Source organism: Lutra lutra, chromosome 4 (genome assembly GCF_902655055.1).
Source record: "Lutra lutra chromosome 4, mLutLut1.2, whole genome shotgun sequence".
NCBI lineage: Eukaryota > Metazoa > Chordata > Mammalia > Carnivora > Mustelidae > Lutra > Lutra lutra.
The window spans coordinates 16,397,763-16,412,522 of record NC_062281.1 but is presented as its reverse complement, the minus strand read 5'-3'; the positions used below and the strand labels follow the sequence as shown (position 1 = coordinate 16,412,522).

Below are 14,760 nucleotides of genomic sequence, written 5' to 3'. Positions count from 1 at the left end.
AGTATGGAAGAGTTGTTCTGCAGATCAGGTCATTCTTGGAAAGAACTGCATTACAGACAGACATTGCCTGGGAGTGTCTGTGGGAGGAGGTGGGATCCTCCTCCTCCACCATGCTCCTGGTCATGTCAACCTGAAGGAAATTTTGCCTTCTGTATTTCTTACAGGATATCTACATTACCATCTAGAGTCTTGACCAGATTCAGGTGGGATTTTTTTTCTTCTTTTTCTACTTAGAGAGGCACACAGTATCTGGCTGTATTTTTGTGACAGGAGGCAGCCATGGATGCCCAGTGCTTAGACCTCTTCATTTACCAGGAGTTGCAGAATGTTGACAGAATTGTCAGCCCTTTATTCACTAGAATATTTGTATAAAAATTGCTGTGTCTACTATTAGGTGCCCAATGGTAGGTGGTAGAGGGGAAAAATATGTATCTTCCTGTTGAATGTGTTGATTCCCTCACTTCCTCCAATGGTGGTATTATTTTATAAACACAGACATTTTTAATCATTACAGAACTCTTATGATCTTTTTGTAATGTTCTTGTAATATTGTTCATATTTTATGGATGTAACATCTCAGCCTTTAGTATATCAAGTCTCTTTTAAAGTTCTTTTCCCTAAATTGTTTCCTCTGGTGCTAATTTTTCTATTTATCTTGGTCTTTTTCTTTCTGTTGGGTCACTTCATTTATCTGGTGCTCCTTAATTATCAGTTATATTTAAGGAGGCTTGAGTGGCCAGTGTTGTGTTCCCTCTGCTTTTGTGAAAACAGAGGACTTTTTTTTTTTTAAAAGATTTTATTTATTTGACAGAGAGAGATCACAAGTAGACAGAGAGGCAGGCAGAGAGAGAGAGAGGGAAGCAGGCTCCCTGCTGAGCAGAGAGCCCGATGCGGGACTCGATCCCAGGACCCCGAGACCATGACCTGAGCCGAAGGCAGCGGCTTAACCCACTGAGCCACCCAGGCGCCCAACAGAGGACTTTTTTTACTGCCAGTTCTCTAAATGGGGAATCTTACTGGAAGCTCCTTGTAGGACAGGCTGGGACTTGACACACAGATCTGCGATTTCATTTAAGAGTGAGAAGGGAGGGAGATAACTGTGAGGCTTCTGCTCCTCCAAATTCTTTCCTCTGGGATCAACATTAGAGTTTCCAAGCCAAGTTTCTTGGCTCTCACAATTTGGTTTGTTCAGTTTTCTTAAGAAAAGAGATTTCCCTTTGAGTAGAAATGCTTGCTGCACCTGTACTCTGTGCATGGCAATGAACACAGGGAGTGACAGCTTTCTCTATGAGGTCTTGAATTACCCTAACTTAATCCTATTTGTCACTAATTCTAAACCCAAAGTCCTCTCTGTGATTCTGTGTGCCAAATTTGCTCTCACCTCCTCTGGGGCCCTTTAGTCTAACTGGTCTCTTCCAGAAACTCCAGCTTTATTTCTTGCTTTATGTTTTTCACTTTGAATACACAGGATTTTACTTTAGAATGATTTTAGAAGGAGTGAAAGGGAAATGTGTGTCTAACTTGCCATAAATACCAGCCTTTTTATTACTGTTCTCTAGAAACAAACAAAACTCTTATTTTCAGCTAGCGTTATCAATTGACCAATAGGAGTATTTTCAAAAATATATTGATATGCTTGATATGGGTATTAAATTTAAAACTTCCAGTTATCAAATTACTTGTATATTTTCAATCTCTTGAAAAGAAATCATGTCTGACTTAGCTGTTTCTACATATACTCCATGCTTATAAAAACTGATCTAAATACAGAAATATATACTACAAAGAAATATTTTTAAATCAAAGCCAATTATATCTTTAGTAAGGTTTTCCATTTAAAGAAAGGCAGCCACATAATTACATAGTCAAATCTGAAACTTTCCCATTTTCATGGAGGAAAATATTATAATTTAACCCTTAGAAAACAGACTTTATGTCACAGGCAGTATAGATTAAATTACCATAACTCAAGAGACTCAGATTAAGACTGCAATACATTGAATTTCAGAATAATAGAAATATTGACTGATTAAATGACTGATGTTAATTCTGAATTAATACAGGAAAAAAATCATATCATTAACTTAAAGCCAATTCTTTAAAAATTCACGGTCATATAGAAATCTCTTAAGACAAATGTACTAAATCAAGTTGGTGAAATAAAGGCCTTCTACCCTCTTCCTTTAAAAAAGATTATTTAGAGAGCAAGAGTATGAGCAGGGCAGAAGGACAGAGAGGATCTCAAGCAGACTCCGTGCTGAGTGTGAAGCCTGACTTGCGGCCCAATCCCATGACCCTGAAATGACCTGAGCCAAAATCAAGAGTCAGGTGCTCGACTGACTGAACCACTTGGCCGCTCCTACTGTCTTGCTCTTAAAAATCATTTCAAAATAAGAAGGAAAGAAAAAAATCCATTTTTTTTAATGAAACTAAGAGATATTTCTGATTCCTAGTCACAAAATATACAGCAGAAAGTAAATGGTAAAATGATAAATGATCTGTTTCTGTGCTAAGGTGACTTAGGTGTCATGTGACTGCAGAGAGACATACCAAAGACAAGCAAACCAACTGACCCAAGGAAGTTCTAAGAACTGGAAGATCGGGGTTTTAAAAGGTGGGGAACAGAAAAGACTAAAGTGTCAGATTACTTCCCAGGGAACGGGTGCAGAGATGACTACTTCTGCCCCCTACCCCTGGCCTGAGAGAGAGAAGGGGGAGAGGTTGTGCATACAGTCTCTGGAGAAGCTAAATCAGAGACAGCGCAGCACAGAGGCATGCAGGGGGGAAGCATGGGGTGAAAACAGAGACTGAAAGCTGACTGCTTGGTCAGCTCCTCTCTCCACCCTCATTCTGCCCCAGAACACCAGCACACTGACGAATCCCGACCCTTCCCAGCGGAGATCAGAGGATCCCAGTCTGAAGAAACTGAAGCAACCCAGAAAGAGCCTGACAGGCTGACATTTAGGAATCCCTGGTGCAGTCAGCTGGCTTGCCGGGCGATGCACTGTCTCCCCACAGAGATTCCAAAGAGCTTTTTATCTTAACTTTTTAAATACAGAGCATAAGAATTGCCTGACATTTGAAGAAAGTCATGACAGGGACTAAAACAAAGAAAAAGGAACTCAGAGGAAATAAAAGCATGATATGGCAAACAAAAAATAACAAAATCTATCTTTAGAGAGATAACAAGATGCATCTGCACCTGTCAAACCAGATAATGATAGGGAAGAGCTTTCAGATATTAGAACCAGAAGCTGAAATTTTATTAAAAAGTTGAAAAATATTTTTGAAAGTGGGAGAAACAGAGATAGAAATTACAGGGGAAAAATTTGAGATCAGAGTATGAGCCGGGGAGGTCCAAAGAAAGAACAGGAGAAAAAAAAAAAAATTCCCAGAATGGACAGAGATGAGCTTCTAGCTGGAATGGGCCAGTAGAGAGCGCACAAACTCTGAATTGACAAACCCATTGAACACCTTTGTAAAGTCTAATAATTCCAGAGGTAAAGAACTAAAATATTCCACTGGGAGAAAATAGTAGGCCTACACCGTAAGGACTACAAATGAGGACAGCCACTGATTTACTGACATTAAGCCTAGAAATGGAGTCCTCCAAATTCTCATGGACTTAATAGAAAATTATTTCTAGTCCAGAATTTTATGCCCAGGAAAAATACCCAATAGAAGGGTTTTTGTTTTGCTTTCATTAATTATCCAGGCAATCTTTCAAAAACAAAGTAAATTCAACTGAAACATGTTCCAGCAAAACAAAACTGAATACACGGGATCAAAAAGTAAGAGTTCCGTCGCAGAGCAGACACTGGTCCGAAACGGAGAAGATGGAAGGGTCAGAAACTGGGCAGATAATCTAAGGCCAGATTATCTAGGCAGTTTTCCTCATGTGGAGAAACAAGGAAGGCGTTTCACAGAGCTGCTGCAACGTGTGAGAAGGCTTCAGCTTTTGAAGAAAACCACAGCTTATGTTCAGCAGTCAACAATATTTACACAGACATAATAATGAAAACACTAGATGCGCATACAATCGCAAAATTCCGAACTAAGTACACTGAGAAGCCTGTGGAGGAAAGAATTCAGGCGGCAGGAAAGTGCTGGATGTAAGAACGAAGACGCTCGTACTCAACGGAAACAGAGAAGACGAATTAAGAGAGAACCGCACACACTAATACTTAGACACATGATGATGAAGAGCTAAGTGGGCATCTCTGGGAAAGCTGACTTACAAGTGGAGAGTATGGTGGGGAGACTGTGTCTAAGTTTTTCAAAACTACTTTATAATCCATTATTCATGTATTCCTTTCCATAGTGGTTTACTGATTAAATCATTAAAATACAGAAGCAGCACCTAGGACATATAAATAAATCTGAACTCCATAGCAAATAATTTCATGGTTCTATTTCCCCGAGGAGATATTTTAGTAAAAAATAATGCAGTCAGCTAAGTGGTAGTTTTAAAGGAACGAAACCCCGGGGAGGGACAGCCCAGGGACCCAGCGGGGCCAGCTGACGACACTGGGCTTACACAGGCTAGTGTGGTGTACCAGCAGGAAGGTCAGCGAGCATGGAGGCAGAAGACACTGGTTCTCACGCTATCAGTTACTTTAAACCGGTTTCTTAACTTCTGAGAGCCTCACTGTCTTGGCCTACAGAGATCTATGAAATGATTATGTCATAAGGGCAGACATCACTTGTGTACATGCATACACAATGCTGCAAACGTGCATGTTTTAAAGGGATAAAATGACCTGAGAATGGACTGCATTGCTAGAGAAAGCCAAGCTGTTGATCTGGATACAAAACTGTTTTCTGTAACTGCGATGCCGGGTTAGTGTACAACCTGCAAGTTTTCCGTAGGCTCTGTGACCAAAGTGGGGCTTGAATTCACCACCCCAAGATCAACAGCCGCATGCTCTACCAACTGAGCCAACCAGGTGCCCTATAACTTTCAAGTTTTAACTGAAAGGAGTAATGGAGTTTTTTACTTGAAGGAAGAGCATCATTTAACTTCTCACATACGTACAGAAATTCACAGGCCAAAATCAATGTGATAAACAAATACATTTAAATCCATATCTGCAATTCGCTGTAGAACAAGGAGTCTACTTAATATAAAACAAATGTAAGGACCTACCAACCATTAAATCCTATATAGAGATCCAAGTCAACCAAGGCTGCGGCTGCTTCCTTCGTACCATCAAAGGAATGTACCTAAGGACATACAGGTAGAATTTCATTTAATTAATTTTCCTTTAAAATCCTAAATGACACCAATAACTTTCTAAGCAGAAGCAGAGATGCATTAGGGTTTTTTGGATCAGAGCATTTCACATGCGGTGGCCCCTATGGTTTTTATTTTCAAATCCAATCTCACAATTAAAATGGGTCAACATCCCCCCTGATGTGAGGCAAGAGGGGAGAAGGCTGCCTAGAACTTCTGTCCCTGGCTGCCTGATGGCTCTGCTCCAGCACTCCCGCAGCGCCGCCAGGAAGAGGACTGGCGCTGGGAGCCCCATCCTCACTGAGGCTCGAATTCATGCAAAAGCATGAAGCATGAAGTTAAAAATGTTATAAAACCATGTAAAGTGTATCTTAAAATGTTCAATTTTTATGTTATGGGCTACCTTTTTCTAGAAGAGAGATGACTTAAGAGGACAAGTTTTAAGAAGATCAATCAAGAGTTGTAAGAATGTCACTAAAAAAAACGTGAGCTGTTACACAGTAATATCTCAGGAGACAGAAAGGAGCAAGATGGTGTTCTCCTTCAAAGCTATAGGGATTAAAGCATAGTTTTTCACACTTTGAACATATCTGTGTAATCAAAACCACACTTAACTTCTTTAGGGGTGCCTGGGTGGCTCAGTGGGTTAAAGGCTCTGCCTTCGGCTCAGGTCATGATCTCAGGGTCCTGAGATCGAGCTCCACATCGGGCTCTCTGCTCAGCAGGAAGCCTGCTTCCCCCTCTCTGCCTGTCTCTCTGCCTGCTTGTGATCTCTCTGTGTCAAATAAATAAAATCTTTAAAAAACAAACAAAAAACATTACTTCTTTAAATACACCTACAAGTGAGGGCACCTGGGTAGTTCAGTTAGTTAAGCAGCCAACTCTTGGTTCCAATTCAGGTCGTGATCTCATGGGTCATGGGGGCAAGCCCCATTTGGGGCTCAGTGCAGAGTCTGCTCGGGATTCTCTCCCTCCCTCTGCCCTTCCCCCGCTGATATGTGCATGCTCTTTCAAATAAATAATAAATCTTTTTATAAAAATAAACACACACACCTAACAAGTGATGTCATTAATGTGTTCATACAGCAACCAGAGTCCCAAATCCATTACGAAAAACAGGCTTCTCAAAAACAGAACCATGTTATACAGCTGCCCAGAAGAGTTTGTTCTTCCCCTCAGCATATGCAGCTGACTAGAAAATATATCCTCCATTAACCTCAAAATAATTTTAAATAAGACTCTTCATAAACCATTTCAGAAAATTAGTTATACTTTATTCGGTGATATTTTTTTTTCCCAAGTAATTCCTACACCCAGTGTGGGACTTGAACTTACAACCCCAAGATCAAGAGTCACACATTCTACCCACTGAGCCAGCCAGGCAATATCTTTTTTTGAAAAAAGTCAAACATTTAGGTTGGATTTGCTGCTGTTAAGTAAATTCTTTAGAAATAAAAAAAAATGGGCTAAGAGGTAGAACCATTAATCCCAAGGGCATTAATGAGAGCCTCTAAGCCTCTCTCAGTTCCCAAAGGATAAACTGCAGGGTCAGTAAACTACAGATACAAAAGTGCACAGCAGTGCAGAAAACATGATCGCTAGCAGTCCGTGAGACACGAAGCAGGGCTACAAACCTGGGAGAATACAGAGGACACTCAGCAGCACAGTGCGGGCATACAGTACGATACCCACAGGGAGTAGGTACAGTAAGTCTAAGTGCCATTTCCTCTTTCCTTACTTGGACTTAGTAGGACTGATTTTACAGAGCTGGGTAATAGCTTTTCTGCTAGAGACTAGTGAATTGCTCTTAAAATTAGAGGTGAAAATGTGTGCATCAGAGAGTTTTTCTGAGGCAGATTTTCAAAAGAACCCATAATCCAAAAAAGACTTAAAAAACACTGCTTTGGATGCCTGAGCTAGGGCAGATAACATTTATAGGAACTGACTGAAATGACCACACAGAAATGTTTAAAGTAGAAGCACATTACAGAAAGGAGGGGTCTTGGATCAGAGTGGTTAACAGCAAATGAGTAGAGCGGACAAGAAATTAAGAAGGCAAACCTGAAGTGAGAATTAAAATATTAAATCAGTGTATACCCTGCTCAGAATTTCAAGTGAAAACCACTGAAGAACGGCTGATGGAAGAGGCAGAGAAAAAGACCATCACCCACGCTCCTGAAACACGAGTTCATTCACGGGGTTTTCTTGTGAACCAAACTCTATCATTCTTGTACTTTGAACAAAATAAATGTAATTAAATCCGTGTGACTTATGTATCGCATCTGGCCCACAGATTCTGAGGTAAACATGCGTCCTTCAGTAAGAGGGGGAGGAACACTGACTGCTGATCCCTGAATTACTTCGCAACCCGAGGAACAAGGAAGCTTCTGGGCAACTCTTCTACTTACCACTCCCCCCACACACCGGTCTCTGTGTCTCTTCATTATGTCTGTGAATTAAAAACAAACAACTGTTGGCTAATACCTTGCTTGATTTCTGCAAAATTCTTAAATTCTAAATGAGATTTTAGGTTTAACTCACCCAAAAATTCAGCATGTGAGTTCCGACAGTGAAGAAACATTGGTAATTTTGTTTGTTCTGCCAGTTCAAACTGCTTTTCAAAGTATCTGTATGATGCCAAAAAAAAATCCTTGTTAATTCTATTTTAGTGTGAAAAAAATAATTGTTAAATATTTTTAAGTTAAAGGACTTTTATTATCTTGAGATTACAGGACAGAAGTAGTGAACTCAGACATTTAAAACACATCTGGCTTAGTCAAAGGCTTTTATAACACATAACTTCCTGAAAAGGACACATCATTTTCTGGGATTACAAAATTATTTTCAAAAATGTTGGTTAGCTTTCCATTATAACTACTGGGTAAATTAGGTAGCACTTTACTACTGATCACTAGAAATAGCTATAATGTTTATGTTTCCAGTGATGGGAGCTGTTCCTCAAATAATTACTTATTTTTTTTTTTTTACACATTTATTTGAGAGAGAGAGAGAGACAGCCAGAGAGAGCACGAGTAGGGGATGGGACAGGTAGCAGGAGAGGGAGAAGGAGGAGCAAGGAGGCTGATACAGGGCTCAGTCCCAGAAAACTAGGATCATGACCTGACCTGGAGGAAGACACTTAACCAAATGAGCCACCCAGGTGCCCCTCAAATGATTACTTTTCTTTTTTTTTTTTTTTTAACCACTATTCTTTTTTTTTTTTTTTTTAAGATTTTATTTATTTATTTGACAGAGAGAGATCACAAGTAGGCAGAGAGGCAGGCAGAGAGAGAGGAAGGGAAGCAGGCTTCCTGCTGAGCAGTGAGCCCGATGCGGGACTCGATCCCAGGACTCTGGGATCATGACCTGAGCTGAAGGCAGCGGCTTAACCCACTGAGCCACCCAGGCGCCCCGCAAATGATTACTTTTAAATAGCTTTTCCCACCAAACCCAGCAAATGAAGCAGATACTCTGCCATCACCCGTGGGATCCCTTCCCTGCGGCATGCGTTGGAAGGGAAGAACACACCAGCAGCCTCTTGCGCTGAGAGCTGGCTGAGCACCATCAATGGAGGTCAATTCGCTGCAGCCAGGAGCCGGCACAACTTTATATTCAGTGTTTTCCGTGTTCTGTTATACAAGGAATTACTACCACTAGATGCAGGGATTTAGTAGACAAATATAAATAGCACAAAAACTGAAACATTCTATTTTTTCAAAGATATAAAAACTACACGATAAAATAGCAGCCGTGGGGCACCTGGGCGGCTCAGTCGGTTAAACGTCTGCCTTCAGCTCAGGTCATGATCCCAAGGTTGTGGGATTGACTCCGCATCGGGCTCCCCACTCAGTGGAAAGCCCGCTTCTCCCTCTCCTCTGCCTGCCGCTCCCCCTGCTGTGTTCTCTGTCAAATAAATACATAAAATCTTTTTTTTTTTTTTTAAAGATTTTATGTATTTATTTGACAAAGAGAGATCACAAGTAGACAGAGAGGCAGGCAGAGAGAGAGGAGGAAGCAGGCTCCCCGCCAAGCAGAGAGCCTGACACGGGACTCGATCCCAGGACCCCGAGATCATGACCCGAGCCGAAGGCAGAGGCTTAACCCACTGAGCCACCCAGATGCCCCTAAATACATAAAATCTTTTTTTTTTTTTTAAAGATTTTATTTATTTGACAGAGAGAGATCACAAGTGGACAGAGAGGCAAGCAGAGAGAGAGAGAGAGAGAGAGAGGAGGAAGCAGGCTCCCCACAGAGCAGAGAGCCCGATGTGGGACTCGATCCCAGGACCCTGAGATCATGACCTGAGCCGAAGGCAGAGGCTTAACCGCTGAGCCACCCAGGTGCCCCAAAATCTTAAAAAATAAATAAATAAAATGACATTTGGGAATATTTAGAGAGTACTTTATAAAAAGGTTTTTCAAGTGCCACATACCATTATCTCATCTGATCCACAAAATAACCCTTGAACAGGACAAGAGCTGGTGCCAGAGGATGTACGACCTCATCCAAAATCACAACACACTGTAACAAACTTGGACCCAGAAACTGAGTGCTCGAATTCCAGGTCTCAGCCAAAATGACTAAAAGTTGTGACATTTCCAAGAAGCTTCTTCTGGTTCCACAGCATAATGAGAATAGCCAGATGTAACATGGTGCGTGTTCCCGGCATTCTCACTCAGCGCGGGGCTAACTCATTCTCACTCATGGTCATGCAGCTCAAATGAAACCAGGAGTTACAGAGAGTAAGGGTCTTATTTTCCTACAGGCGTTTACCTCTACTAGGCACCTTAATTTTAGGGAATAATTTCTTGGTGTTTAGTTTAAATCTCTTTTGCTATATATTCTTCTATCTTATCCCCTTGAAATACAAGACAACCATTTACCTGGAGTACCCCTTTGTCCTCTTGAAATGCTAAATTTTCAAATTAGACACATAAGTGCACTTCTTAAGGAGTTTTCATAATTTTGGTGGGGTTTTTTGTCTTTATTACCCAGTGTTTAGGCTTTTAAATCACCTTTTCAGGTTCTGCTGGGCTACAGTAAGCAAAAATAATTTTAGTTAACAAAGTGCTGAAATTTCACAGGGCAGGAAACAGAAATGAAATCTTTAAAGAAAAGTCACTATTTCCATAATCTCTACAGTAACTGAAATGTCAGCAACGAAGTGTGCTCCAGTCATTACGTAAACTTTACCGTGGATCTGGCTTCTGGCTACACACTGCACACTCTCCGCTTCACGCTCCCCATCTACGTGGATCGTTTCTTTCACAAACAATTCTATGTACAAAGCCACACAACTGAGCCACAGATTTACAAAATCTAATGATCCCCTTGGGAATAAGCCTGCCCATCACAGCAGGCAAAAGTACAAATTATGAAAATAACAGATGTTCAAGCAACGTGCCTCCATTATTCTGCATATGAGAAAAGAAAGGTCCATATACTCAAGCTAGCTAGGTGTCTGAAGGAGGCCAACTATTCCTAACGACACAGACTGAGGATAACCAGGGCTTGACATGAAGTACCTGTTGTCTTTAAAGAAAAAAACCCACCATCCTAACGAGAAATAGCATAAGTTACAAGCAGCAGAAACTGGCCCTTATCAAGAGATTTCTCTGCTTCTTTTACTGTTTTTTTTCCTTAGTTCATAAATGAAAAGTGCTGCTTACTTGAGTTAGATTTGCTCATTTTAGTGAAGCTGTAATTTGCTTTTGCCTGTATAACTGCTTCTTACATTTGAGGGTCAACAATAGCGGAGGACAAGGGCTTGAAAAGGTCAGCTTGCGAATAGCTGTTAGTAATTAAGACTGAGGCAACTCCCAAAAGCCCAGAGCCTCTGGACTGGCCCATGGCAAGGACAGCCTCACTCTCTCATCGCTGGGGTTCCCTAAATCCCCAAACGGTTCTTTTGAAATCTTGTCTGATGTTGGATTTCTTTTTCCAAAACAGACCTGCACAGTATTAACATTTTAAAGCCCTGGAAAAATCCCACAGCAAATTCTTCCCACTCAAGTGAACTGAGCTCTAAACTTGCAGCAAAAGGGGATGGAGCACGGGGTAGACACTGAATAGACAGAACAGGCTTCAAGGGTAACCCTTCCACAGCAAAGTCCGGCTTATTCCTTATTTTCATGCCTTTTGGGTTTTTTGCTCTTTAAAAAATGCTTTTCAAAAACCCCAAAGAAAAAGATAGTCTGTATTTTCTTTAGGATGAAAATACTTCTGAGATTACCACCACAGTCGCAATTTCTGGAGCACTAACTGCGCCAAGTCTGTTACTATGATGCGCTTTACATACCAGATGTTGAGACAGGTAGGCAGTATTATCCCCATTTCAGTGATGAGGAAACTGAGATTTACAAACAGACACACAGCCACCAAATGGCAATTAGGGTTCAAACACAAAGCTGTCGATTCTCTGAGAACTACTCCGCACAGTTACAATCCGCCTCACTTACCAGCAGGCCTCGGTATTCTTTGGCCATTGTGTCTACTGCACATCAGTTCTGTCTTGCCTACTAATCCATCACACCATTTTCTATTTTTCCTCTTCTCATACATCTTTTTCCTGACTGCATTTTTACTTAAAACAACAACAACAAGAACACCAAATCATACTCTGGTTGTCTCAGATGGTATAAAGAACAGCTCAAAATCGAAATTCTTCCAAGAAAAGATCCAATAGTAAAAGGCAAGTTATAGGCTTTTTACTCTACGCTGCTCTCCAGGAATCAAAAAGACCCTTTCTCCTTATGAAAAACTCAGTGAACATTTATGGAGTACCCGCCAGGCACTGAGAGTACTGTGCACAGTGCTATGGGCGTGACAGCACGAGTGAGGCTGGGTATATGCCCCCAGAGAACTCAGACACTAGTCTGTTGTGGGACAGGAAGTGGGGACAGGAATGTATTCCGGGACAATGTGAGAAATGCTGAAACAAGTACAGAGCACTGTGTGTGCAGGGAGGGAGCGTCGGCAGAGGACAGGGCGTGGGGAGGTGGGAGCAGCGTGGGGAGGGATATTTGTTTTCTTAACAACAAACCAAATGGGATTCCTACTGCTATGGTTTTTTACTAAATCATTTGATGTTTTAGAATTTAAAATCTCAAAATGAACTGCCCATCTTTTTAAAATCTTTTAAACCATATTTTAGTTTGTCCTTAGCTTTATCTCCTCTGGAAGACGTCTAGCTCACATCGCCTCACCTTATTAGCAAAGCCTTCCCTGACTCCCCCAGAAAGTCCTTCCCCCTGCTCTCCTACACCTTGTGCTAGCATTTTCCAACCCATTTTAATTACTTATGTCCTCTCTTATCTATAAAGGCATCAGAACCAAGCCTATTCTTTGTATTACACTGAGGAGGCACTTGGTAATCGTGTACTGAACGAGTACTGAGTTTAAACTCTTAGTACAGATTACTACCCCGGCACCTGGCATCTGTGTTCCAGCATAAACTACATCCTGCTATACGTACTGTTTTAAGTTCTGATCTTAAGGTAATGGTGGGAGTATCCTCAGAGCAGTGAGACAGAACTATCAATGTTTTCATTAAGACAAAAAAATTGAGTTTCAAGTATGTAGGTTGCATTTTAGAATCAGTCTGAATGCATGTGGCTCAAAGTCCTACGGCCACAGGACCACTGTCACACCCCACGCCATCTGTCTGCCTCACGACATTCATCTTGGCCAAACACAGACTCTTTAAGGTGGAGGAATTAAGATCTGTGGGCTTCACCTACCAAACTCAAGCAGCCAACTATTTTTCAATTTAAATGTGAGTATGTGAACTTTTAAGGTAAGTGAGTGACCTATAAAAACGATAGTCAAGAGAGGTTTAGGATTTAATAATCCTCCTGGTCATCAGGTGACTGTCCCGGAAAACCACAGCATCATACATCACTGAACAGCTCTGAAAGGATTTAGTCTAATGTTCTATCACCTAGATAACAAATACATTGTTTCTGAAATGCAACAAAATGCTCATTAATAGACTTAAATTAAGTCTATGAGCTAATTTTTCTTTTTGGCCTATCACACTACCCCGGTGTGCTGACAGGAGCTCCAACTAAAACGTATAGGCCGTGGGTTGTAGGAAGTCTACAAAGGTTGGAAACTGGAGTTTTCTGAGAAGCTCCCACTCTCCACATGGCTCCTGTGAAAAGACCCTCATGTTCTAAGCTGACAATATCCAGAGCCCAGCAAGAGTAGGTTTTTCCTACTTTGGTGATTGATTCTGTAATCTCCTTCTACTACCCCTTGCTCTGAAATCCTTTAAATTACTGCTCTTAAATCATTCCATTGGAATGGTTCCTGCATGAATACAAGCATGAGAAAAAGAACAACAAAAATCTCCATCATGTAAAACTCATCCCTAACTTCTACCATTAAAATTAAGTTAGATGGTTAATCAGTTAGGAACTAGATGCTTCCATCCCTTATGAATTCCATGCAAGTATGCATGGAATTTTTTTCACTTCATTTTTGATATACAAAGGGAAAATGCTTAATCCTGATGCTTAATCCAACTACATTCTGAACAAATAAAACCTATTTTTTAAAAAATCACTCTTCTGATTTTACGATAATTACTAAAGTCAAAAAATTTCCTTACTTGAGCTGAGTATCTTTGGGACAGAACTGCAGTCGGTCGAAATCTTTAAAAGACAAAATAAACAAATAAATAAATAACAGCTCATTAACTTGTACATAACAAATCACTTTCAAAGTCACTCTAACAGGGCTGGGTTGGCACTTACCCAGTCCACACTCCCCGATTGCTACAACTTTCCCCTTATTGTTTTCAGCAAGATTTAACAACTCCGTTAAGTAAAGATCAGAGTCATTCTTTTCAAATTCATCACATCTTGTAGGGTGACATCCAACTGTACTGAAAAACATATCTAGCACAAAATAATGTCTTAGGATTATTTTCAAAATATTTTTCATATTATACTTAATATGCAAAAATGATAGAACAAATAATTTCAACTGGTTAATTTTTAATAATAGCCATAAACTATTTTAACTACAAGACCTGCATATGGTTAATCATATGATAATTTTTGGAATAGCTTAACAAAGCAGGACATGAATATGAAAATTGCCTTTAATATATTGGTAAAAAGAATTAATTCAACTTTCCAAAGTTTGGTATTTACTGAGTCCTGCAGAATGGAAAATAAAACAATTTCTTGGAGAATGAAATGTCACAACCTAATTATATCTTTTATATTCACTATTCACATCACTGTCTTGTTTCATGTATTTAACATAACAAAATATATTTCTTCCCCTTAAAAAGGGTGACTTAGAGGAACCTGGGTGGCTCAGTCTTTAAGTGGCTGCCTTCGGCTCAGGTCATGATCCCAGGGTCCTGGGATGGAGCCCAAGCCCTGCATGGGGCTCCCTGCTCAGCGGGGAAGCCTGCTTCTCCCTCTTCTCGCCACTCCCCCTGCTTATATTCCCTCTCTTGCTGTCTCTGTCTCTGTCAAATACATAAATAAAACAAACAAAAAGGGTGACTTAAA

At 40.6% G+C, this 14,760-nt stretch overlaps 1 protein-coding gene across 4 annotated transcripts in view; it reads right to left on the bottom strand.

The window, feature by feature from the left end:
- Positions 1-14,760, bottom strand: part of TATDN1 (TatD DNase domain containing 1) — a 42,278-nt gene that overhangs the window by 9,535 nt on the left and 17,983 nt on the right. For 3 of the 4 annotated variants that reach the window (XM_047724160.1, XM_047724159.1, XM_047724158.1), the window contains exons 5-9: positions 13,990-14,133; positions 13,845-13,887; positions 7,775-7,860; positions 7,642-7,682; positions 5,147-5,223 (exon numbers count right to left, since the gene is read on the bottom strand). In XM_047724160.1, coding sequence (XP_047580116.1) covers positions 5,147-5,223; positions 7,642-7,682; positions 7,775-7,860; positions 13,845-13,887; positions 13,990-14,133 — 391 coding nt within the window. The remainder of the gene's footprint in view (positions 1-5,146; positions 5,224-7,641; positions 7,683-7,774; positions 7,861-13,844; positions 13,888-13,989; positions 14,134-14,760) is intronic. The other variant, XM_047724161.1, reaches the window with a different exon arrangement.